The following is a 26,822-nucleotide window of genomic DNA, read 5'->3' on the forward strand; positions in this document are numbered from 1 at the left end:
GGCAGGCTCAACGACGATTGTGGAAACTTGTTGTTGGAAGGCTGAGCGAGTAGTTTTGAAATCTACCATCGTCGATGGATCTGATGGAGGATCTGAAGAAGAATAAGTAGAAATTCGAAGAAAAAAAAGATGATAGAAGAATGAAGGTTTGCGCTTCAAATTGAGGAGATTTGGAATTGTTATAGAGAATATTCAATTGAAAAAGGAAAAGTTTGACTTTGGAAAACCAAAGGAATCGGAAGTCGATTCTCATAGACGGTGCTAATGTTCTATGGTGGAACTATAGTTGATCGAAAAGTAAGAGTTTAGAGTTTGTTAAAGTGGTTTTAAGTTTTCAATGTAGTGGATATGCGACTGACATGCAAGATTAACACTTTAACACTTAAGTCAGTATGATAGTTAAAAATGGTGTTTAAATGAGAGATGACTTGAATACCTAGGAAATAGTGCACTTTCCTATTTATATATGAGATGAGGTTGGCAACTGAGACAATGCGTGAGATGCAGTCCATCGTCAAATTGATCTGAACGGTTGACAGAATACTCACATGAAGGATTACCTATTTGGTGGAAGAAAACAATCCATTTGTTATGCACAAAATATTTCGTTGCATCATTATTGGACATGTGCCTCTTTAGGCATTGTGGGAAACTCATATCAGTAGCCTTTGATCATAACATAAACTTGGCAAAAAAAATCAGAACATGACTCAAATACCATTTATTAGAATGAAATAATTGTTTGATCGACACTTTTTGTTTATGTCTTACATTTTAGAGAGGAAGAGAAATTTGAAAAGAAATTGAATGAAGTGCCTGAAATGATTTTTATATGAAAAAAACTTAGATATAATTTCTTAAGTGTGGTTTTTACTACTTTCCAATAAAAAGATGACAAAAGTATAATTTCTTTCTACACATATATAATTTTCTTCTATTTTACTCTCTAAACAATATTTAAATACACTTGTCATATTTTATTGAAAAATAGTAAAAATCACATTTAAGAAATTGTATTTACATTTTTTTCATTATTATATAAAACTCTCGCTAACTCCACATTAACTACAACAAATTAAAATTCGAATTTCATCCAACATAATTTAAAATAAGATTTTTTTTAAGCAAAGAAAACATAAAAAAATTAAAACAATAAACCCCGCCTTCTAAAATGTCTCACTATATTTAATTATCATAGGAATATTTAATAATAATAATTATTATTATTATCATTTTGTTTTACCGTAAATAAATAATTTAAATTAAAAAAATGATTTTAGAATAATTAGACGATATAAATTCTAGAGAATAATTCAATTTTTTAAATATAAATTCTATTGTTTGGATGATATAAAAAATTTGGAGAATTTTGAATAAGAATAAGTTTACACAGTATTTTATCAAATTTAACTTGATTTCAAATTCCCTCTTTAGTCTATATACAACATGAACACAGAAAGCGCAGAGCATTAGAATTTTCCAATATGGCGCCGGAAATTTCGAAAACCCGTGAAGCAGTTCGGAGCTCCGAAGATCAAGATTCGGATTCTGAGTTGGAGAAGTTAGAGTACGAATTGAAGAAAATGTCGCAAAAGATTCTAGAATGCCGAGAAACTCTTCCGGATCAGCTCAAATCCACGCTCATTTCGGTCCTGGATGAACAACGATCCTTTCTTCCTCAAATCAGTCCAGGTACACTAGACTTTTTCCCTTTCTATTTTCTAGGGTTTTCTTTTGCGTTTCAGGGGACATTTTAATACTTGAGAATTCAATTCATTTTTTATTTTTTGGAAAAAAATGATATAGTATATAAAAAGTCAATTGATTTATGAGTTTTAACGGGTGACCCGAAAATTGATGTTTGGAATTTAATGTTGTTTAGGGCTTGATAATTTCTAACTTATTGTGAGGCTTAGTTGGGTTTGTGTGAACTTAGTTTTTGTATTCCATTTGAATTTGTTTATTTATTGTTTTGACTGGTTTGAAATTGTTGCTGTTTGAGATGATTTAATTCTGTTGTTGGTATGGTGAATTGTTTCAAAAGGTAGGCGTCCATGTTTTATTGTATTTATGGGTTGATTGAGATTTCAAATAGTAATGCTTTAGAATATATCATTTCTTAAGTTTTTTTTTAATTTTTTATTGCGGTGAGTTTTTGGAAATTAAAAACCCTTTATTGTTACTTGAAGTCTATATAGCTGTTGCTTTTAAACTAAGAATATTGTCTTGCTCCAATTTGTTAAATTTGGTTTGGTGTTTGTTTGTAGTTTCTTGCTCTGAACAACTCACCTCTATGAGAAAAAGCTCGTTTGTGTTGTGTTAACACTTGTGATCATGTCAAATTTATTCATTTTTTCAAATTATTACCGATGTTGACGTGTTAGCATCGGTGTCGTGTATGGTGTCCATGTCCGTGTTTGTGCTTCATAAGTTTCTTGACTAGGTATTGCATATACATTACTATGTTTCTTGACTAAGTTTCTTGATTATTATTTAAGAAGTGATCTTGGTTGGTAATCTTGTTGGTAAGGCTAAGATTTTTTTGTTGTTGCTTGTTTTGGGTTTACTAATAGCCGACCCTACTTAATGGGATAAGACTTGGTTGTTGGTTGTTGTTGTTTTGGGTTTACTTCGGAGAGTTAAGTATTTTGCTGGTCTTGGTGATCTGTGTGTTGGTAAGGCTAATTCTTTTTAATTATGCAAGGATTACAGTGGCATGTATGAACTTAGCTCTGCAACTGCTTATGTGCAGAGGATGTTACAATTTCTTTGAACTGAACAAGATGACTTTAAGATACTGACTTAGCAATTATAATTTGAATTTAATGTTGGTCATCCATTTTAATCTTCTGCGCGAAAGGAAATTTTCATATTTTATCAGCATCAACTAGTATGCCTAAGTAATGTGTTCCTGCCCTTTGTTTTTTCGGAAGTAATATTTCTCACCTACCTGTCTGCCTGACTTCAAAACTTTAACATACAAGTTTTGATTGACACTTAGATACAATTTGGAACTCTTCTCTGTTGCAAACTAACACTAGCCTCTAGGCTTCATTTGTTTGTGCTGACTGTAGTGATGGTTCAAACTTTCTTGTAGTATAATTACATCAGTTGACTCCATCTTGTTGGAAAATGCTATATTTGTTGTTATTTTAGTGATGGTTCAAAGTTCAAACATATTTGAAATTCAGACTGCATTCTCTTGTATTCCTTTCTCTCTATGACTGATGTCTTTTTCATTTTCCCCGCTACCCTCTTTTTAACCTGAGTGCTTGCAATTGTTTATCTATATGCGTATATATTGCATGTTATTATTAATACTTTGATCCACTGTATCTGAAAGAAATGACCCTTGTGCCATTTGGTAGTTAGGACTTAGACTTGTTTTTATGTATGTGTTACACATTTATTTATAACTCTTTTAAGGTGCAATTTATTTAGTTTTTTTTCCATAATGTGTTTGACGTGTTAACCTAATTTGAATTGTACACCGTACAGGTACTTTGGAGCAAAACATGCCCAGTGAGGAAGATCCAGAGACTGCTGAGAAACTAAAGTTACTTAATGAAAAGATATCAAGCAATTACTCTGCCGCACCAGTAGTTTTGAAAAGGATGAAAGACTGCATTGCCAAATTTGAGAAGTTAGATTCTGCAAACATGCATCCAGGCGTCAAAAGGAAGGAGATCGGATAAAGTGTTTGCTAGTGTAAATTTCATGACAAATCTCTATTTGATGAATGCAAAATTGCTTCGATGAGGAAGATATGATATCCCATGTTTACCAAAGAATTTAAAATTTGGGATATACCAAAATGCATGGTTTTTTACAGTGCAATTGAAAAATTGTTTAATTTTGCTAAGGGACTTAATATGAATTTCTTATTATATTATGTAGAGAGTAGGGTGCCAAAACGTAGGGTGGTAAAACTGATTTGACCCATTTGGTATGCCCGTTTTATCCGCACTTTTAATATGGGGTGGTCCAAGGGTTTAGGCCCCCACTCTTTTGCGGGTGTGGACATTTAAATAATTTGTTTACGTTTTTAGGTTTAAAAGGTGCAGTGCCCGCGGGCTTTCTCCGTCCCACACTCACTTTTTTGCGGGACGGACGTAGGTTTTAGGTTCGCATTCTCAACTATGTTTGCTCCGTCATGTCCCGTTGTTTTGCGGGCTTTTGCGGGACGAGACTAAACGGGGTAGGCATGCCCGTTTGCTACCCCTAGGAAAACGGGACGTCTGTCCCGTTCCGTCTTAAGTCCGTCTAAAAAAGAGCGGGGTGGACAAGTTCGTCAAGTGAAATTGGACTTAAAAATCTATATGATCAGTCATGGTGACAGATCGGCGAGTTTGACAACCTATTTTTTTAGATTTTTTTATTACATTTTAATTATAAAGTATCAAACTAACAATTAGAAAACATAAAATGGCAACTGAAAGTCTAAAACCATCAAGAAATTTCACCTAAAATAGAACCATTAACAAGAGTTTCAAAACTATAGTTCAAGTATTAACCTTTAATCGATAAAAATAAATATTTTAAGTGCTTGATAACTAGGTTAACAGGTCAACCTGCCCCTTTCTTTGGTGGGCTTAAGACGGGGCGAGTTGAACGGGTAGGCGTGCACAAAATCTCAACCTAACCTATCATTTTTTTATAGATACGTGGGTCGGTCCGATGGACCACGACTAGTTTTGATATATATATATATATATATATATATATATATATATATATATATATATATATATATATATATATATATATATATATATATATATATATATATATATATATATATATATATACCTCATAACTAATCTCATTAATTAGGGAAAGGTGTATCATGTCTAAGTTTCATAACCAATCCAACTAATTATGGGGAAAATAATACTAAGAATTAACAACAATAAAATAATAAATACTAATAATAAAAACAATATTATATCTCAACTCTCCCTCTCAAAGTGGTGCATATTCATCATAGGCATCCATATTGTCACATATGTAAGTAATTTGAGGTCTCCGAAAAGATTTTAAAAGAGGCCAACAAGTTGATTATTGGAATTAACAAAGTAGATTTTGATGGTCCCGGTGGTAATCTTCTCTCTAAGAAAGTGACAATCGATTTCTATATGCTTTGTCCTTTCATGAAACACTGGATTTGAGGAGAGGTGCAAAGCAGACTGGTTATCACATACAAATTCCATATGACTGACTTCTCAAAAAAGAAGTTCTTGAAGCAAATGCTTTAACCACGAGAGCTCACATGTGGCATGAGCCATAGCTCAATACTCAACTTTTGTAGTTGATCGAGCAACAACTATTTGCTTTTTTGCTCTTCCATGTGATCAAATTTCCACCAATAAAAACACAATAACAAGATGTATAACATCTATCACTTGCATCCCCTGCTCAATCAACATTTGAATATCCAATGATATTAATGTTGCCTTTATAACAAAAACTAAACTCTTTTCCAGTCGACCTTTTGAAATATTTAAGGATTCGAATAATTGCATCTTAATGGTTGTCACATGGAGAGTTTAGAAATTGACTTACTACGTTGATTAAAAAAGATATATCGGGTCTAAACAATGTAAGATAATTCAACTTTCCTAAAAGTCTTTGATATCTACATGGATCAGTATGTGTTTCCCTCTGATTAGGAAGAAGCTTTACAATAGAATCCATAGGAGTGACAACCGATTTGAAATCTGTAAGAACTATTTCTTCTAGAATATCAAGAACATACTTCCTTTGAGAGATAACAATTTATGACTTTGATTGAGCTACCTCAATCCCCAAAAAGTAACGAAGATGGCAAATCCTTAGTCTAGAAGTTCTGAAATAAGTGTTGTGTTTAAATCCTTGATACCCTCAAAATCATCACCTGTAATTACAATGTCGTCAACATAAACCATTAGACAAATATATTTCTTTGATGAGGAGCGTTTGGTAAAAACAAAGTGATTTGATTCACAATGGTTCTTTCCAAATTGTTGCAACACTTTACTAAATCTTCCAAACCATGTCTGAGATGATTGTTTCAACCCGTACAAAGACTTGTGCAAATTACATACCCGATTACACTCCCCCTGAGCAACAAACTCACGAGGCTTCTCCATATAAATCTCCTTTTCAAAGTCACCATGCAATAATGCATTCTCGATATCCAATTGAAATAGAGGCCATTGTTTCATGGCAGCCATGGCCAGAAAGAGATGGACAAAGGCCATCTTCACAACTGAATAAAAAACATCACTATAATCTTGACCAGGAACTTGAGTATATCCCTTTGCCACTAGGCGAGCTTTCAATTTATTAACCTATCCATTACGACCCACCTTAACATTAAATATCCTCCTACAACCAACAACAGATTTCCCATAAGAAAGAGGAACAAGCTCCCAAGTATGATTAGATTCTAGAGCTGACATTTCGTCAAGTATTGTTTGTTTTCGCCCTGGATGGGATAGTGCTTCCTGAATAGTTTTAGAAATATAAACAAATGCAAGTTCAGTAACAAAAGCACAGTGGGTAGGTGATAACAGATGGTAAGACATACAATTATAAATAGGATAAAGGTTACACGTTGAGCGATTAACCTTTTGAACGCGAGAGTATCCTAGAAAAACACATTTGATAGCACTAGCATACATCTTATCACGACCTGAGGACAAACCATGAACAAAATGAGTACACCTAAAGAGACGAGGGGAAACAACATATAAGGGATATGTAGGATACAACATGGAATAAATAACCTGATCATTCAACACAGAGGATGGCATCCGATCAGTTAAATACCTGACAGTAAGAACAACATAACCCCAAACTTCAGAGGTACATTAAAATTTAGCAACAGGGTACGAGCAGTGTCAATAATTTGTATATGTTTTCTTTCAGTAACACCATTTTATTGAGGTGTATGAGGACAACTGGATTGATGGATAATGCATTTGGAGTGCATGAAAGAGTTTTAAAACAATCAGAGAAATATTCTTTTGCATTGTCACTGCGTAAAATGCGAATGGTTTTGCCAAACTGTGTCGTGATTTCAAAACAAAAATTCTAAGAAATATTAAACAACTCATAATGGTATTTCAATAAAAACACCTAAGTACATATTGAGAAATTATCAATAAAAGTAACATAATATATATACCCTGAGATAGAAGGAATCCGACTAGGATCCCAAACATTGGAATGAACAACATCAAATAAAGACATGAATCTATTATTTATACGATTGAGAAAGGAAACTCTAACATATTTTCTTAACTGAAAATATTCACATTGTAAAGACTCTAAATGAGGAAGACCGGACACCATTTTCTTCAATTTTGATAAATTCAGATGACCTTAGCGACGATGCAGAAGATCGATAGATTCGGTAGTAGCACATATAGTGGAAGTGGGAGGTTGAAGATAGTAAAGACCATTAGATTCAGTTTCGACTCCAATCAGGAATCAATAAAGTAGATCTCAGAGAGAGAGAGAGAGAGAGAGAGAGAGAGAGAGAATATGTGACACTTTTCCAACATTAGTTGCCTCAACTTTAGATTCATATGCACCAGTAACATAATGTGGATATTTTGGTGGTGATAATATAGAGAAAAGTGAGGCAATATCGATCACATGGTCTGAAGCACCAGAATCCATAACTCATCCAATAGGTTTAAAATGAAAGAGAAAATCGTAGAATTACCAGTATGATCAATGATAGTCTAGAAGGTGGTGTGTTGTTATGTCTTCAATTTCAAATACTCATTATAAATCGGCAGAAAAAGTAGTTTCGAGTTCACTCTTTGACTCAAGGTTTGTAGAGGTTTCAGTAATATGAGAAATTTTGTTGGGGAAGTCATGTAGGTTATAACACTGATCTTTAATGTGTTTATCTTTCTTACAATGAGTACAATAAAAATTTACTCTACCCCCTCTACCACGTCCTAAACCACGACACACACACGCACACGTACACACACATACATACACACATGCACACACACACACGCGCGTACACACACACACAGACATACACACACACGTGCGCGCGCGTGCACACACACCCACACCCACACACATACGCACATGCGAGCATACACACACGCACACTCGTACGCACACATAAACACACACACACACACACATGCACCCCACACACACATATGCACATACACACACGCACATAAACACACACACACACGCGCGCGAACACATACACGCGAACACACACACACACACACACACGTGCACGCATACACATACACACAAGCAAACACACGTGCGTGTGCACACACACACACACACACACATACATGCATTCACAAACACACACACGCACACACGTACGCACACGCATATGCAAATGTGTATACACACACACACGCATACGCACATGCATGCTCGCTCATGCACAGACACATAGACATGCCCCATATGCAAGCCCCCACGCACACACACATACACACACACACACACATACACATGCATACAGACACACATGCACGTGCACATACATGCGTACACATGCACACACATACATACATACATACATACGCACACAGACACATGCACACACGCGCGCACACGTACACACACACGGGTGCACACACACACACACACACACGCACACACACACACACATATACAAACACACACATACACACACGCATACATACACACATATATACACTCGCACATACACATACACATTCACACATACACATGCACATACACATGTGCGCACACACACACACATCCACACCTGCACGCTCACGTATATACACACACGTATGAACATGTATGCACACACACTTACACGCGCACACATACACACACACATACACACACACACACTCACGCAGAATAGTTGAAATGTATTGTAGCATAAAATAAAATTGAACTTTTCGGTATTTAACAGTTAGAAAATTTTATTGGGGGTTAGATTTCATTAACCTACTATCATGTAGAATCATTGACTAGAAATATGAATTCCTAATCAATTATTAATATTATCACCGAAATCTCTCATCATAGTTCATGTCTGAGTTAAAGACGTGATATCAGTCGTATTACCTAATAGACGATCTTTTATCCTATTAACTAATATATCAACATTAGGTTTCAAAGTTAAATGTGGATATTAAACTAAATCTATGTCTAGACTTTAGCATCCAATAAATGACAAACTTGGATGTATTAATGACCAGTACCTTTCGAATATCAAGTTATACCATAAAAACACATGTTAGGTAGCTAATCCAAAACAAGTATTAAGAACGAAGAATCCATCAATATTAAAACTCAAGAAAAATTACATAGAACGCCATGTTCGGGATCAAAAACATAAGTACTAGTACAACCACATCTAACCCAAATAAAAGAAAAAATTAGCTACACTTACTCATCGTAGCTTTACAATAAATCCCTAGAAGGAAGAATTTGAACAACATTTATTGATGATTCTTCGGAAAACACTTCCGCCTTCCTCTCATATCCTTTCCTATTGTGTTATATGGTGAGAACCTAATTTCTCTTAGGAACTACCTTGAACCCACTAATCTCTCCTCTAAAATGAACTACATGACACCCCTATTTATAGGATTTGAAAGGGTATGTTCGATAATCGTACCACCCTGGCTCGCTTAGTGAGCCTACTTTCTTCTAGGTTAAGTAATTCCAGCTCACATACAACTAGACTTCCCGCCTATGCTTGTTAAATGACCTCCTACACTCGCTTAGCCACCAAACCCTTCCTTCGGGGATCTCCTTCTAAAGTTGGCATCATATACAGGTGGGAAACTCTATAATATCATTGGATGTAACCATATACCATACTTTGCAAATATCCCATTTATATCTCTATGGTAATTGTTAGAGATACATTTAGTGTTATGTCTCCAGGGATACCATACAAATACCCAAAATGCCTCAATACTCACTCACATAGATGCAGGTACATATATTGATACTCGTATACTATCCATCAAAAGTACCAACATATATCCACTAAATAACTTGTTTGACGATGCTCACCGTATGGTTTGAAACATATGTCTTCTGTCATAATGTGATTAATAACATGCATGTACGACTTATCTGTTGGATTCTTCTAATATGGATTAATTTGTCAAGCATGAGGCAACTCTTTGTTTTAATCGGTAAAAATCTTCCACCTAACGATTTCAGAAAAAAGCTGGAAGATCCATGCTTGAAAATGATTTAAATGAAAATCATGAATATCTACCTACAAAATTTTCAAAAATGCTATAAAATTAATAAACTACATGTATGCATATCACCTAAAAGAGACAATTGTTTCATGTAATTTGTCTTATCTTCTAATGACTTGCTTCATCTAGCTTTGCGTACAAGTAAACCAACTAAGATGCTCCCTAATTATACTCGTGAATCCTCTCAAAGTCTGTGCAGTAATTAAAATAGAAAACATCCACAATGCATAATGTATACAAACACGAATGATATATGACCTGAACATATGCTTATAAGTGGAGACAATCATCATCCTACAAGCCAGTTTGGTAGGATTGAGTTAGACCCAACCATAATTCTTAACATTATATAGTCTAGTTTAAGATTTGTTGGGTCACCCGCTATTAGGTTTCTGCTATCGAGCCATCCACCATTTATTTCCATACTCCAGGTGTCCAGTTTTGGGAGTGACAGAGTGTGTTAAGAGTTTCACATCAAATAATATACAGCCTAAACATGTACTTATACGTGCAAACAATCCTCAACCTACAAGTGGGTTTTGCAGAATTGAGTTAGGCCTAACCACAATTCTTAACATGGTATCTGAGTCTAGTTTAAGTTCCATTGGGTCACCTCCTATCAGGTTTCCACTATCGATCCACCCACTACTTACTTCCATGCTCCAAATGTCCAGTATTGGGCATGAAGGGATGTGTTAAAGTCACAAACCGGATAATATATAACATGGACACATGCTTATAATTGGAGACAATCCTAACCCTACAAGCCGTTTTGTAGGGTTTAGTTGTACCCAACCATAATTCTTAGCAAAATGTAAGTTCATCCATTATGCCCCTCCTCAAGCAAAAGCTCTTTCATCCATACATACATTTGTACAACAGTTGACGCTATTACCACATCACAAACAATTTAACGAGACATATCTCCTAACCACCACCATGTTAAGAAGACTTTTGATACAAAAGGTGATCCCTTACTCTAACCATCGACTCTGATACCATGTTAAAATTTGTGGTTTGGGCCAACTCAACCATACAAAATCGACTTGTAAGGTGAGGGGTGTCACTCTATGTAAACTCTTTGTGAGCTATATCTTTAACCAATGTGGAACTTATGTCTTTTCCCAATAATCACCAACACGAGTAACAACAACAATAAAATTGGCTACGTAATTATTCTTTAGAAATGAAAATTTTGCTAGTTCTCCTCTTGTACTGATAATCTCATAATGACCTTCATCTGGATCAACTCCTAAATGTGTAAATATTAAGTTTAATGCATCAGTCTCTAAATTAGAATGTGATCCAACAATGTGGCTATGATAAGAAGATGCATGATGCACAATACATCTTTAAAATTGATATTCATCTCACTAATAGAAAGATGAAATGACTAATTCTCTGAGTGTCATCTCTCAATAAAAGCAGACAAAAGTCCGTAAACTTTTTTAGAAAAGATAAAATGAGAGGCAAACTTGTAAGAAGACATTGAAAAAGTCACGTATTTATCACTAGACCATAATCACCATATGCATTTTTCTTAAATGTCAGCCATTGGATAAAACTTATCAATACATGCCCAAAACCACATGACTTTTTCAATGTCTAACTTTCCTTTATATCTTCTCTATTTTTTTTATATATATTTTCTAAAAAAATTGTCAATGCATGCACATTTAATAGTGATATGCAAACAAGGCTGACTATAAACAATTGCAAAATGGGTTAGAACACATGCCCAACATTTGAGATTTTATTCTGCCCCATCTTGACCTGACACCCCCATATATTTTCATAATGGTGAATATTCTATTGTCAAAATTTAACTAAAAAGAGTGAACGAGAAATTCGGTAGTGCAATTGAAAAGTCTGGTATAAATTAAAAAATCAGTAGTGCAATTGAAAAATCAGGTATAAATTAAAAAATCGGTAGTGCAATTGAAAATTCGGGTATGCATTTTTATCGATTTAAAAAAATTAAAATTAACACTTTCGAATTTTTTGATAAATCTGGTATGTTTTGGAAATTTGTAGATTTTTTTGAAAAACATGGTAGTCCAGTTCTGATAGGCAAACAAAACCTAAAATGAACACTACCAGATTTTTCAAAAGAATCCGGTATGGTATCGAATATTTCAAAAACTCTGTTAGTGTATTTGAAAAATCTGGTAAAATCTCATAGATTTCTGGAAAAATACAGTAAAAACTCATTAATTTTTTGAAAAATCCGATAAAAACTCGTAGATTTTTGAAAATGAATGAAAAATCAAGAGTACAAGTAAGATTGTGAACATATATTATACTAAAATGACAACCATGAATGTAAAGAACATACTATAAAGACAAGTTTGGAAGTGGATGTGTCTGACCAAGGCATCTATGTACTCTGATACCATGTTGTAATTGCATCTCTGTGTGTCGAATATGATCACATGTGTTATATATTTATATGCAAATGAGGTAGGTATACCCAATAGGTAATAATATAATGTGTACTTATGACTAATTGAATATTAATCAATACTAATTGATTGATAACAGATTCTCAGCATCTATGTATTTGATTGTCCATTTATCTTAAAATCAATCAGTCATTTAAATTGTTCTCTTTAATTATTATATTGTTAATTTCCCTAACAATAATGTTATTTTACAGGGCCAAAGTTTAGACAGACGATTGACGTCGAATGTGTGGCCTTTACTACGTCTTTGTGTCGTCCAAGACATGCTTGACCGCAAATTTTCCACTCACTATCCATGCTCAGTTAAGTCATACAGGTCCTCCCAAACTACATAAGTTGGTGTCAAGTTTATCGAAGCTATCTAATTTACATTCTGAGTCGCGTTAGTTAGAGTCTATTATAGATACCCCTATGGTTGACCCCCCACTTCACGACCACTACAAACAATCACTATTGTCGCCCAACCTTTGTCATACGTGTCCATGAGGCTATTATAGACTTTCCTCCGACGTTGTTTCCATCATCGAATTTAATTTTGTAACTTGAGTTCGATCTTCCGATTTCCCTTCGAAAAGGTATACAATAATTAAAGAGAACACATGTCTAACTTTCCTTTATATCTTCTCTATTTTTTTATATATATTTTCTAAAAAAATTGTCAATGCATGCACATTTAATAGTGATATGCAAACAAGGCTGACTATAAACAATTGCAAAGTGGGTTAGAACACATGCCCAACATTTGAGATTTTATTCTGCCCCACCTTGACCTGACACCCCCATATATTTTCATAATGATGAATATTCTATTTGTCAAAATTTAACTAAAAAGAGTGAACGAGAAATTCGGTAGTGCAATTGAAAAGTTTGGTCTAAATTAAAAAATCGGTAGTGCAATTGAAAAATCAGATATAAATTAAAAAATCGGTAGTGCAATTGAAAATTCGGGTATGCATTTTTATCGATTTAAAAAAAATTAAAATTAACACTTTCGAATTTTTTGATAAATCTGGTATGTTTTGGAAATTTCTAGATTTTTTTGAAAAATATGGTAGTTCAGTTCTGATAGGCAAACAAAACCTAAAATGAACACTACCAGATTTTTCAAAAGAATCCGGTATGGTATCGAATATTCCAAAAACTCTGTTAGTGTATTTGAAAAATCTGGTAAAATCTCATAGATTTCTGGAAAAATACAGTAAAAACTCATTAATTTTTTGAAAACTCCGGTAAAAACTCGTAGATTTTTGAAAAATCCGAAGTGTATGTGAAAAACTAGGTAAATACTTATGGAGTTTTGAAAAACCCGATAGTGTATTTGAAAAATCAGGTCGTTCAAATCAAGTAAATTTTGAAAATTTTGGTAAAAACTCATTAGATCCCCCAAAAATCCGGTAAAAACTAATAGAACCTTACGAAATATGATAAAAACTCGTCAATATCTCCGAAATTCCGGTAAAAACTCACAAATTTTTCAAAATTCTGAAAAACACATTATTTTAAAAAAAATGTAAAATATCACAAAGAATGTTATTATAAAAGCACCCCTCATGTGGGGGTGCTAGGTCAAGATGAAGGGTGTCACGACAAAATCTCCCAACATTTTGTCACGATTAAACTTTAATAAAATATAGTCTTCATACACATTTGCCATGATTGAACTATTATTAAAATGAGTATTTGTCACAATTGAATTATAGCTAAATTAAATTCTACACATCTTCCAACAAAAAATGAGAGCATGCAAACCAGCACATTTTCACAAATTTTATCCAATTTAAAATCAATTTATTGTATAAAGGTGACACTAAATCTAAATTTCAATTAATCAGCCAAACAAATTAGAACAAAATATGATTATATATATATAATCATATTTTCCAACTTAATTTTAAATTAACAATCTTTTCCAACTATATACCAAATTAATCATGTTTTAAATAAATAAAAAATCACAGTAAAGAGATTTTTTAACCTAAATAACCCTAATTTCCAAAAAAAATCTCAAAATAACCCACTTTTCAGTTTATTTCCCAAAATACCTCACTTTGAAGAGGAGGCGCCAGATGAATTGACGTCTGCTCTTAAACTTAGAGAGGAGGCGTCAATTGGATTGACTAGTGCACCTAATGTTGTCAATCCAATTGGCGCCTGTGTGTTAAGTTTTAAAGGAGACGCCAATTGGTCAGACAACTGTGTGTGTTTCGTAATTTTTTTTTTGAAAAACATTGTACATATTAGATAAATCAGCGTAGTCTTGTGTATGCATTGAAGGGCTACCGTCATAGCTGAGTTCATGACCCATGCTAGAGTAGTTGGGTTGTGTTTGAGTTATTGGAGGGCGACCATGACGATTGAAGGGACACATTGGTGTGAATGATGCGTTGAGGAAAGGTTGAAATGATTGTTGTGGTGTTTGGTAGCCATATGGTTGTTGAAGGTTTTAGTTTTGTGATGTTTTCCGCTTGTTAAAAAAGACCCATCAGTGAATGTGAGTATAATACTATCTCATATTGTCACAAGATATAATTATACTCCATCTTACAAGAAAGCGTGGATTGCAAGGACAAAGGCTGTTGAGAGTGCTTACAATAACCATGATAACGAATGGCATGATCCTCCTTCTACCCATGTCTATTGCATTAGACATATCGCACAAAACTCCATGCGTGCAATCAAAGACAAAAACCTTCGCAAAAAGTGGTGAATGCAGTGTATGCTCTAACTTAGCCATCATTTCAACATTACCGTGACAAAATTAGATTGTCTATGCAGATGTAGGAAGATGAGTGGATAACATACTAGTATAGCAGTGGACAAGGGCATTTGACAGAGACTGTCGATGGGGCCATATGACAACAAACCTTGTGGAATGCATTAACAACATATTCAAAGGCATTAGAAATCTACCAATAACCGCATTGGTCAGAACAACCTATTTTAGGTTGGCATCTACCTTCGCAACCAAAGGTGAAAGATGGAGTGCAGTGTTAATGTCAAGTCAAATATTCAGTGAATGTTGTATGAAAGAGATGAAAGAGGAAAGTATCAAAGCTAGCACACACGCGGTTACAGTCTTTGACCGTCATAGGCAAAATCTAAGTGTACAGGAAACAATGGACCACAATGAGGGGAATACAAATTTATCCTATGTTGTCAAACTAAACAGAAGTTGGTTCGACTGTGGAAAGTTCCAGGCCTTTCGTATTTCTTGCTCCCATGTCATTGCGACATGCACACATACTCGCCAGGACGCTTACAACCATCTATATGATGTTTACAAGGCCATTATTGGCATGAATGTGTATAACTAAAGCTTTTCAGTGCTACCAATGAAGGAATACTGACCTCCATATGAAGGTGACATAGTTTGACACAATGATGAGATGCGAAGAAAGAAAAAATGACGGTCAAACAACACACATATTAGAATAGAAATGGATCTGACTGATAAAATGATAAGATTATGTAGTATATGTCGTCAACCCGAACACAATAAGAACAAATGTCCCAATCTATGAGCAACATCTGCATCATAATTTAGTACCTCCTTTCAATTTTTGTAATCTTGGATTTTTATATATCATTAACTTTTTATTACAACAAGGTTAACAACAAACATCACTGCAACATAAGCACACTTAAAACAAAACAAGTCTAAATAAACAACACTTAAAACAAACATCAAATACAGATGAAAATACTTCACCATAATATTTAAAAACAACATTTCTAACTGATTACAACAATCAAATTGATGTCATCTGGTCCAAACATCATTTCCCTAGCATCCTTATCACTTTTTACTCGCACCCAACCAAATATACTATAGAGTCTCTCAATACTTCTAATTTTTTCCATCTAACCAACAAACCAACTCCCTCTTCAGTTGATCGAAACTACAAATGTTCCAGAAGAGCATCAACATCAGAGACTTGTCTCTCGAATAAATTACTTTTCCATAGCGGCGACGAACACCAAACGTGTTTGCAATATGACGAAACGAGATGATGAAAAATGAATCACATAACACCTCTATTTATAAAAAAAAATTGCACATTACACTGAGGCGCCATACCAATTGGTGGATCCTCTCACTTTATACACATGGGCGCCAATTGGATTGGCAGCACCATGTACTGTAGCCAATTCAATTGGCACCCCCTCTTAAAAATTTAGGGTAGGCGCCAATTGGCCTGGCGCCTATACCTTAAGTATTTTTTTTTGAAAATATGAGGTATTTGAGTAAAAAATTCCAGTAAAGAGCATGCGCTAGATCAATTGACATGTGTATATGAGCGCTATATGCATGCACTAATTCCACTGACGCTTATGTGAATTTGCTATATACATGCGCCAATTGATCTGGTGTCAATGTGTACTCATTTATACTTTATTTGCTATACGAATGCGTCAATTGATCTAGTGCATAAATATAATTTTGAGAACATGTGTCAATTGATATGACACATGCTCTTTATTGCGATTTTTTTTAAACATAAACATGGAATATCTTTATGAAAGATGATTATTTTAAAATTTAAATTTAAAAATATGATTATTTTAAAAATAAATTCATGTGAGTTTTAAAATTATTTGTGTTTATTAAAAAATAATGGCATGGTGAAATAATTCATGTCCAAACATATTTAATGTAAATAAATAGGAAGTGTAAAAGTTATTGTATATTTAAAAATTACATAAAATTATCCCAAAAATCAAATATACTAAAATCGAAAATGGATCCTCTCATGCAATTCTTCGCCATCTTTCCCATATTAATTTTCAACCTTGGATTTAATCTAACTATTTTGGCTCTTAGATGAAAACATACGCACACGTGTGCGTTCCAAACCAGTAAACTTCACGTTCTTTTCTTCTTAAACCCTATCATTCCTATTTCATAAAACAACAAACACAGCGTTAATCTTCCGAAAACTAAAAAGCATAGACATGTCTTTTAAGAAAAACTAAAATTCTTCCTCCTTATTCGTGGATAGAAGAGAAGAAAACATTGCAAAACTAACCAAACCCTATACATTTTTATCACTACTCAATCACTGTTTCAGGAGAAAGAGGAATCTTCCAATAATGGCTTCATCTATTTTCAATCCTCCTTCTTCCACCACCGCTCTCCTCCTCCGCAGCCGCCACCCTATCCGCGTGGGTCCCACCTCTCTCCGCTTCTTCACCATTCGCTCATCTCCCCCTTCATCCCGTGTTCTCTCCATCGGTATAAACCTCTCACCACCGCTGTTTTTATTGCTTTTATAGTCATTGGCTTATGCATGCATTCTCTGCTCACATCAGTTACATCTGCATTTGTTAAATTAATATTTGTGTTCTTTTCTTTTTCCAAGCTTGTGATAGTAGTGCGTAGGAAGTGCTTGATTAAATGCCAAAGAAAGGGCTTGATCTATTTAGTTTCAAATTTTGAAATTAGAAAGGGAATACTTTAGTTTGGATGACTTCAGGGTTTTCCTGTAAATATTTTCTGGAGTTATGATTCATGTGTGCTCTGGTTTGTTTTTTGGGATGCTGCATCTATGTTGGTTTGGCTGTGGTTGGTGTTGGTTTAAGAGGTTCTTTGTCCAAGTTAACTGTCTATTAGGTTAAAGATTATGATTAGTCCAAAATTTCATGACTTTTTAATAGGTTAGAATCAAGATATTAAACTTAGTTTTGGATGAACGGGATTTTGTTCTTTAAGCCATTAGACTATTGTTAACTTGCTGTCATCTGTTGTTGGTTTTGCATTGTATGAAATCCAATCCAATCCAAGAAGTTTTCACAGTAGGAGATCCAAAAGCACCCAGTAACATTCAGTTTTGTGTGGTTTGCAATTTTTATTTAGATAGGTTTCTTAATCTGTTTCCATATGACTGTGCAGTTGCTAGTGCTACCGAGGCATCTGCCAAGGTGATTGATGGAAAAGCGGTGGCAAAGCAGATCAGAGAGGAGATAGCAGTTGAAGTCTCTAAGATGAAAGAAGCCGTTGGTGTGATTCCAGGGTTAGCTGTTATTCTTGTTGGAGATAGAAAGGATTCTGCAACTTATGTGCGCAACAAGAAGAAGGCTTGTGAATCTGTTGGAATAAACTCTTTAGAAGTAAATTTGCCCGAGGATTCAACAGAAGAAGAAGTTTTGAACTATATTTCAGACTACAATGATGATCCTGCGGTTCATGGCATTCTTGTTCAGCTACCTTTACCATCTGTATGCTTCTAGATCTCTCACTTATATGATTACCCTATTTGTATATTTATGTCAAGCATTCAAATGTATCGTAGATAACATTTAATAACTATTAGAGTTTGCGTCGGGTCTAACTCAACCTGACAAGGCTGACTTGTAAGATGATGAAGTATGCCTTCCACTATAACTGTAGTTCATAGCCTAAAGATTTGCTTGTGGAAGTTTGATTGATTTTCATTGGTCTTGTGACAGCATATTAATGAACGGAATGTGTTGAATGCTGTTAGAATCGAGAAGGATGTAGATGGTTTTCATCCATTGAATATTGGCCGACTTGCCATGCGAGGTAGAGATCCCCTGTTTGTTCCTTGTACACCAAAGGGGTGCATTGAACTACTCCACAGATATGGCATTTCTATTAAAGGAAAGAGGGCTGTTGTGATCGGTCGGAGTAATATTGTCGGAATGCCAGCTGCTCTCTTGCTGCAAGTAAATATCTCATTACTCCAAACTTTAAAAGGATTAGTTAACAGTTCAAAACCAGTTTTATTAGAGTATGAACATTTACTGATTTCTTTTTGTTTCAAACGAGTACATCTCGATTCACTCCTTTATATGTCTCTTATGCTACTAGAGGGAAGATGCAACTGTCACTGTTGTCCATTCCAGAACTAGTAACCCTGAAGAGATCACAAGACAAGCAGATATCATAATCTCTGCCGTTGGACAACCAAACATGGTTAGGGGAAGCTGGATAAAACCTGGTGCGGTCATCATCGATGTTGGAATCAATCCTGTAGATGTAAGTAGATTTATTTCAAGGTCTTGTTTATAGTATGCTTTTAAATTCTATCTCAGTTATGGGAGTAGCTAAATTTCATATTAGTGCTTAAATTTTGATATGAAAGTTGTTTAACCATTGCACTTTTGCGACAGGATCCAAGTAGCTCTCGAGGTTATAAATTGGTTGGAGATGTTTGTTATGAAGAAGCCATACAAGTTGCCTCTGCTATTACACCTGTTCCTGGTGGAGTTGGTCCAATGACCATTGCGATGCTTCTACAAAATACACTCAGTTCTGCAAAGAGAATTCACAGTTTTGAATAATCTAATGAAATGATGTATAACATTATGAGCCATCAGTTTTTGTTTAGGAGAGTCTTGAATTTTGCTTTACTTTTTTATTTTATTCTATTTTGATAAAAGTGGGGAAAAAAGGACAATATTTCATGGCACGATGCCATGATGATATAAAACTTCCTCCTTTCATGTGTACATACGAGTACACAACTCATGACGGCTAGTATTTAGGTATAATGTGACTACTAAAGTAGAAGGTTATGTGGAAAACAAGTTTGATTTAATGAAAACATTTATTGCTCAAATAATCTTATTGATCTAGTTACTTTGGTTTGTAATGGTATGTACTCCTCTCAGATTTATTTGATACACATTCTTAGTTGTTAAAAATGAGGATACTTGTGTCCATGTGTGATGACACAAACTAGAGCAACTGAAATGAATAGATCATCAATCAATATACAATTAAAATTAAAAAGACTAGTTTAAGAAATTCAAAAAAAAAGTTTGAAACTAAAAATAAGTATACTGTTATTGTTGGGAGACTAAATGTGGCCAGACGAAGTTTTGGTTTTTTCAAACTCATGTTTATAGTCTGCTAATGAGCTCTATCTTGACATGCATTGCTTTTGTTTGAGAAATAAATTTCATATTCAATGTTTGAATTTCAATATGAAGGTCATTTAACCAACGAATGTTCGAGTGTTTTACAATTAACAGGATCAAAGTTCATCTACTTATAAAACTGTTGATGTTTGTAATGAAGAAGCAATAGATGTTTGTTACCACAGTTCCTAAAGGAGTATGTTCAATGACCATTGCATTGCTTCTGCAAAATACACTTGCAGAGGAAGCACAATATTTGTTCAGAGTAGACCATGAACTTGAGTATTCTCAAATTATTGAGGTCAAATTTTATTGAATGATAAGCTTCTTATTATATCCAAAATTTAAAGCGGGAAGATAAATTACAATCAGAATAAATTATATTTTTGAATCCTGCAATCCTCTCCTTTGTAAACCATTGCTCCATGTTGTTTTCAGTATTGGTAATGATATGCTGCTGCAAAATCTTAATTTTCCAGGAACAGAGATTTACACTGCTTTATCGTATCTTCAGGGCTGGTAACTGAAAAAATATATCACGCATAAGGTTCACACAAATTCATTCATTTTCCGCATTGATGATACAATTTAAAACAGCATACCTGTGTGCCCGATAGTGTGTTCAGATTCATAGATTTCATGATCATTTCCACCCTGCTCAGTTAAAATGAAAAAGTAGGTGATTAATTAATTAATTAATGTATTTTGACCTATATCCCCATACAAATGCTAATGGAAGCTATAGAAATCAAGCAGTGAAACAAAATGTCTTGCAAAGTGAAGGACCATGCATTGATTGATTTGAGATAACTAAATTAAATTTCCAAATACACTCATGTTACAACAATTTCAGCTCCAACTCATTTGTTGCTGTGCTCACATGAAAATCTGTAATTGTATGTCAAACAAGTGAATGAAAGAAAACAGCATAAAAAATAAGACTCTATAAAATACCAAAATTTGCTAGCATACAAATGTAGGGAGGTAGAAAATGTAACAAAAGTATCGATTTTGTAGATACACCAAACAGAAACTGCACAATAAAGACTTATGGACTAACCTTGTAAGTTTTGTCACCAAAAAAGTGGATTTCATTGAAATCATCAAGGTATCTCAAGCAGTATGTTTTATCCCAGCCTTGAGGGAAAACCTGTAAAGTATATATAACATATAATTATATTGAGACCTGTTGGCCTATCATTTGATCGATTAATAAAATCACCACATCACTATGAAGATCATCACTTACATCAAAGCTTATCTGTCCTCCAATGGAAAATGTCAAGTTAAGATGAGCAAACTTCTCCCGAAGTATAGAAACCATTTTTGAGCGTATGTTCTGAACCTGAGAACTCACATTGCAAATTTTCAGGATAAAATTATACCCTTAGCATGTGAAAGTTCTTATATGATAAAAACTAAAATATTATCACCTTGTCATACTTCTCAAACTCATCTCTTTCTTCTTGGCTGCAGTTTCGCCCAATCGGTGACACATTCAGCATCCCGCTACGGAACTCGATAAATGTTCCCCTAAAAATATTCTTATAGCTATTAGGATTAAACACTTTGCGATAACAATGTAATTAACCACTGAATCATGCTAACCTCTTAATAGGGATATCCAAGTCAGCAATGTAATGAAGCGTAAAATTAATAAATTCCTGCAAAATAACTTCTGCTATTATTTAATAAACAATATTAAGAACTTTATTGAATTTTACTATAGAGCACAACACAAGTATATTCTCCTCCATTCATATATCTTCTAAGTTTTCTAATGAACTTTATTTTATGCTTCTTTTAAATTTATGGTATGCCTAGCATGACAGTCTCAAATAGGTGTAAGATGTCTAACGCCTTGAATAGGAATATAATATATAGGCTTTACCTTGAGATTTTCATCTCCAACGAATGTCTTCAAGCTCTGAAAAAGAGTGAAATTCACAACTCATCATGGTGTATTACACAAAAAGTTACCAACATAGGTGGTCGATCGAATCTATTGGAAGAAATCCCTGGTCATGATGGCGATTTTATTCAATCATGGATTGAGTTAGTATGGGGTACCTGAGTTCCAATGAGTTTTCCTTGCTTATGAGCCACAAGACCATTCTCAGAAAATACATAATCATAGTCATCGTTAACTGCAACAAACAAATAGGGACACGCCATTAAAAACTCAAGATAAAAGATCATCTAAGATTAGTATGTTTTTTCATAAATGAGAAAGGAAGAAGACGGAAGGGAGTGTAAAAGAGAAATGAAACAATGATCATCAGCTTAGATTAGCGCACATAATTTCGTCCAATTTTGGAGATCAAAATACAACAAAAAAGAACAAGAAAAAAGAGATGAAATCATTTATTAATGAAAAGAAAAAACCAAGATCAATTTTCAAAAAATGGCTTCCCAATTTCTACATGTTATAAACACTGCAGTATCAGAAACTATGGTAATACTCATAGCTAACCTGTCTGGCCAAGTTGCTCAGATATCTTTACTAGATCAGAACCCCCAACCACTCCAACTGTTACAACCTGTGAGACAAAACAAAGAAAGATTCAACAGCGTTAACAAAAACAGAACAGAGAAATTTAAGAGCAAGTTTATGCATATTTGGGTGGATGGAGATGGGAAAAAAACTACATCAACAAATAAAATGCAGGTAATGAAAGAAAACATCACAAATCACATACCTTTCGTAGTTCTTGTATGAACTTCAACATCTCTGGAGGAGCCACCTAGCAATTGAGTAGAAAACAGTAAATAGATGTTATCCAGAGCCAAACAATCAGAAAGAATAAATCAACATTTTCTAGTTTTGCCCGGCAAGGGGTTGAATCCACTGCATTCATAAATCCCACAGTCACCTGCAGTTAGTGTATTTTGGAGATTATTTTTGTCATTGCCTCCTCCAATTTTATCTCTCTCCAAATCCTGTCTTACCTATATGCACTACATGCAGGGCAGAATCCTGCAGTCAAACTTACTGCGGAGAATCCAGGGAAGTCACAACGTTCTATGATGCGTGAGCTGTGAGCTGATGAGTAAAATTAGGTTACTTAGCAGCAACTGTGTCGATCATAGATTGCAGGAAATAGTGTTTTGTTCAAATTCCACTATGCTATAGTACTCTAGCGTCACTATAGCTACTATTTGACAATACTTAATAGTTTATACTAGATAGAGAGCTTATCGCGGAACGGCAGTGATTCGTTCAAATTTTGTTGTGCTACGCATAACATATCTGTTATATGACAACACTGTTTAACAGGCAATTAGATCTGATAAGTCTGAACCATATCAAAAAATTGCTGCATTACTACATTGATTCCAACAAAACAACTATACTCATGGAATGTGATTATCACAAGAAGAAACAAATACCTTTCTAGGAGCTGTAAGAGTCCCATCAACATCAAACAAAGCAATCACACCTGGTTTCAGGGCAGCCATTATAACTTTATGTTAATCAAGCACCCCAAACCTGCAAAAAATTGAACCTTTTGATCAACCTTCATGGAAAAACATGTCCATGCTAAAAAATAGTTTAAAGCAAGTCCATAGATTACACAAGAGATATTCAAACTTCAAACAGTTCAACTTCCTGAGCAGTATAGAAATATGTTAAACTACATAAAAAGAGATAAAATTGGGCAAATTTTCGTATTGAAGGCGATGGAAATGAGAGTTACCTGTGTGAAGAGTGTGGAAATGGGAGAAGCAGGTAGAGATTGAATGAAAATGGATCTTCAAAGAGGTTTATATAAATTGGATGAGATCTGTGAAAAAGTGGAAGAGATGCTTCAAGTGGGACCCAAAAGTGACTCCTATCGTATCAGTCAATGTTGCAAAAAGGAAAACGACAGCAAATTCATGACTAAAGTTGCCCCCATTTTGTCGAATTACGTCAAGTTTATTAGTTGTGCAGAAAACACGGTCTGGATTTAAAACCAAATTATAAAACTGGTTGCTGAAAAACTAATCCGGTTTTAAAACCGGTTCAGAAAATAAAAAAACCGGTTATTACGTCAGTCAGAAAAAACAATAAGCGCTAGTGGAGAGAAATTAGGACAAAAAATTTCTAAGCGTGCGATCACCACTACCTGCATAGTCTGGTGTTGCCGCCGTCGCCGTCTGAATCTAGATTATTTCTACGTGCTAGATCTGGATCTCCAGGTGCGATCTACTTCACATCTCCATTCAGTGAATTCGGTTGGTTCCGACTGCCGTGTCGGAGCGAAATCCACCGACTCGAGCGCCGTCACCTTGTATCGTTTCTATGCGAATGGAAACAACTAAACAAAAGTGACAGAAATTGTACTAAATTCTTCACTATTTTTTCCATGAACAGAATTTGGATAATCCAAATCCAATTAAATTGTTAAACCATTTTGACATAAATCTGGTTCTATTTTTTTAATGCGGTTTTAGATATGAATGTGGGTTCAACCATGAAACTGGTTAATTCGTGCACCTCTATTGCCGTTTTCTTTCATGCAGAGGATATTCAGGAAATAAATTAGGATATTCGGAAAAGATTATTTCAGAAAATTACATTCAGCAACCTATAGTCTATTAAAATATCATTAAAATCTCTTGTAAATTTGCGAAAACATCCTCCCAATTCCTATACACAAAAATGATTTTGAAGTTTGTTTTTCTTTAAAATGATTTTAAAAATATTATAGTGTGTTATTGCTTTTTGAGACAAATGTTTTTTTTGAATGCGTGCAATTTTAAATTTGATTTATTATTACTTTCTGAGACAAATGTAAAAATGGCACTTTTTATAGTTTGTTAAACCTCATTATCATAGGATTTATTATTTTTGTGTGAATGAATATTATAATACTAATATCCTATATTTTGAACATGAATCATGGCATCATCTCCTTACTTGTGCTATGTTTTATACTTATCTATTAGTTTGAAGAATGACAAATAAAAGATAAAATAACCAAACAAAATTAGGAAAGTGCTTGCCATTATCCTAGACTAGATAATGAAAAGTTGTTGTACCATTTAGAAGGCTTTTCAAAAGCCAAATGTTGCGTGCATTAGGCCAAAGGGAAGTTTAGATTAATCATGACTCCATTGATATAAGCATTTAAGCTATACTTGTATCTTTACAAGCACTTTTGACTTTAAGTAGGAATGCAACTTCTTAGCAATTTCACTTCATTGTCTCTATGGTTCACAATAGTGGAAATTCATTCTACTCATAACTTCTGCTAGAAACAAAAACTATGACGCAAACGATAGATATTTAAGTCTCTTAATTACTTGTTCTAAAATTCGATCTCTAATCAATAAATTCGAAAATCATTCATCTGTTACAAAATATTTATTTCTTATGCAAATCTCAATTATCTTAAATGATTAGTTTCTCGATTGTGCGCGAGCAATATTTGTGTAAATGATGATGAAAATAATAAAACAGTAAATTCTGTTTTCTCTTTGTAATAACTAACTTTAGGGGTTAGTTAGAAGTTGTTGAGAAGAGTTAGTTAGGATCTAACTACTTGCCTTAGCTATATATAGTTGTCCTCTATATTGTAACAATTGAGATTGAGAATTACATTTTTTCATCTTTGATCACATACAACTTTTCTCCAAGCTTTTCTCTTCTTTTGGTTATGGAGTTTCAGCTTATTGTTGTATGTTCACATGGTATCACAAGCCTGTGATTCTACTTTCCGCTTCGATTTTTCTCAATCTTCTTCTTTCGATCCAAATTTTTTTTTCCTGCAGTTTCTGCAACTTTATTTGTTTCTCATCATGTCATCTTCAAGCTCTAATAGCAGCGATCATGGTGAATCATCTTCAAGAAACAACAATAAAGGTTATCAAAATGATATCCTAAACCCTTATTTCATGCATCCCAATGAGAATCCTTCTTTGATTCTGGTTACACCATTACTCTCCAATAACAATTATCACTCTTGGTCACGCTCCATGGCCATGGCTCTTCGTTCTAAGAACAAATTGCATTTCATCAATGGTGTTTTACCACGACCTTCTGATCTTGATCCAAATTCCATAGCTTGGGACAGATGCAACACCATGATCATGTCTTGGATCAAGAATGCTGTAGAAGTTGAAATTGCTCAAAGCATCCTTTGGATGGAAAATGCTGCTGATATGTGGAATGAGCTCAAGGAGCGTTTTTATCAAGGCGATGTTTTTAGAATTTCTGATATTCAGGAAGAAATCTGCACATTGAAACAAGGTGATG

At 34.3% G+C, this 26,822-nt stretch overlaps 3 protein-coding genes across 5 annotated transcripts; 2 read left to right on the forward strand and 1 right to left on the reverse strand.

Moving 5' to 3' along the window:
• The first annotated feature begins 1,366 nt into the window (after positions 1-1,366).
• On the forward strand, positions 1,367-3,892 carry LOC127127119 (uncharacterized). Its single transcript, XM_051056238.1, has 2 exons — positions 1,367-1,692; positions 3,499-3,892. Exons 1-2 carry the CDS (start codon positions 1,485-1,487, stop codon positions 3,693-3,695), a joined length of 405 nt encoding a protein of 134 aa, XP_050912195.1. The 5' UTR covers positions 1,367-1,484; the 3' UTR covers positions 3,696-3,892.
• Positions 3,893-17,583: 13,691 nt separating this feature from the next.
• On the forward strand, positions 17,584-20,313 carry LOC127127121 (bifunctional protein FolD 4, chloroplastic). The gene is made up of 5 exons (XM_051056239.1): positions 17,584-17,933; positions 18,591-18,916; positions 19,148-19,384; positions 19,530-19,697; positions 19,832-20,313. The coding sequence occupies exons 1-5, from the start codon at positions 17,792-17,794 to the stop codon at positions 20,000-20,002; spliced, it is 1,044 nt and encodes a 347-aa protein (XP_050912196.1). The 5' UTR covers positions 17,584-17,791; the 3' UTR covers positions 20,003-20,313.
• Positions 20,314-20,778: 465 nt separating this feature from the next.
• Positions 20,779-25,122, reverse strand: LOC127127122 (phosphomannomutase). 3 transcript variants are annotated; one of them, XM_051056241.1, is made up of 13 exons: positions 24,691-25,122; positions 24,280-24,366; positions 23,972-24,071; positions 23,281-23,325; positions 23,055-23,121; positions 22,652-22,728; positions 22,473-22,508; positions 22,190-22,245; positions 22,015-22,114; positions 21,831-21,926; positions 21,642-21,731; positions 21,184-21,235; positions 20,779-21,104 (listed from the first exon to the last, which is right to left on the reverse strand). In XM_051056241.1, exons 3-13 carry the CDS (start codon positions 24,038-24,040, stop codon positions 21,049-21,051), a joined length of 744 nt encoding a protein of 247 aa, XP_050912198.1. In that variant the 5' UTR covers positions 24,041-24,071; positions 24,280-24,366; positions 24,691-25,122; the 3' UTR covers positions 20,779-21,048. The 3 variants fall into 3 exon arrangements, with proteins under 3 accessions (XP_050912198.1, XP_050912199.1, XP_050912197.1); XM_051056242.1 differs by having other exon boundaries at positions 24,280-24,525; XM_051056240.1 differs by having other exon boundaries at positions 24,280-24,565.
• Between the last annotated feature and the right edge of the window lie 1,700 nt (positions 25,123-26,822).

The sequence above is a fragment of the Lathyrus oleraceus genome, chromosome 3, assembly GCF_024323335.1.
Source record: "Lathyrus oleraceus cultivar Zhongwan6 chromosome 3, CAAS_Psat_ZW6_1.0, whole genome shotgun sequence".
NCBI classification, from domain to species: domain Eukaryota; kingdom Viridiplantae; phylum Streptophyta; class Magnoliopsida; order Fabales; family Fabaceae; genus Lathyrus; species Lathyrus oleraceus.

Coding starts and splice junctions, on each gene's coding strand:
- LOC127127119 (XM_051056238.1), top strand. CDS start 1,485: ATGGCGCCGGAAATTTCGAAAACCCGTGAAGCAGTTCGGAGCTCCGAA. Junction 1,693..3,498: donor TCTTCCTCAAATCAGTCCAG/GTACACTAGACT, acceptor TACACCGTACAG/GTACTTTGGAGCAAAACATG.
- LOC127127121 (XM_051056239.1), top strand. CDS start 17,792: ATGGCTTCATCTATTTTCAATCCTCCTTCTTCCACCACCGCTCTCCTC. Junction 17,934..18,590: donor ATCCCGTGTTCTCTCCATCG/GTATAAACCTCT, acceptor ATGACTGTGCAG/TTGCTAGTGCTACCGAGGCA. Junction 19,698..19,831: donor TTGGAATCAATCCTGTAGAT/GTAAGTAGATTT, acceptor CTTTTGCGACAG/GATCCAAGTAGCTCTCGAGG.
- LOC127127122 (XM_051056241.1), bottom strand. CDS start 24,040: ATGGCTGCCCTGAAACCAGGTGTGATTGCTTTGTTTGATGTTGATGGG. Junction 22,115..22,189: donor TTGGATATCCCTATTAAGAG/GTTAGCATGATT, acceptor GAATATTTTTAG/GGGAACATTTATCGAGTTCC. Junction 21,105..21,183: donor ACACACTATCGGGCACACAG/GTATGCTGTTTT, acceptor ATATTTTTTCAG/TTACCAGCCCTGAAGATACG.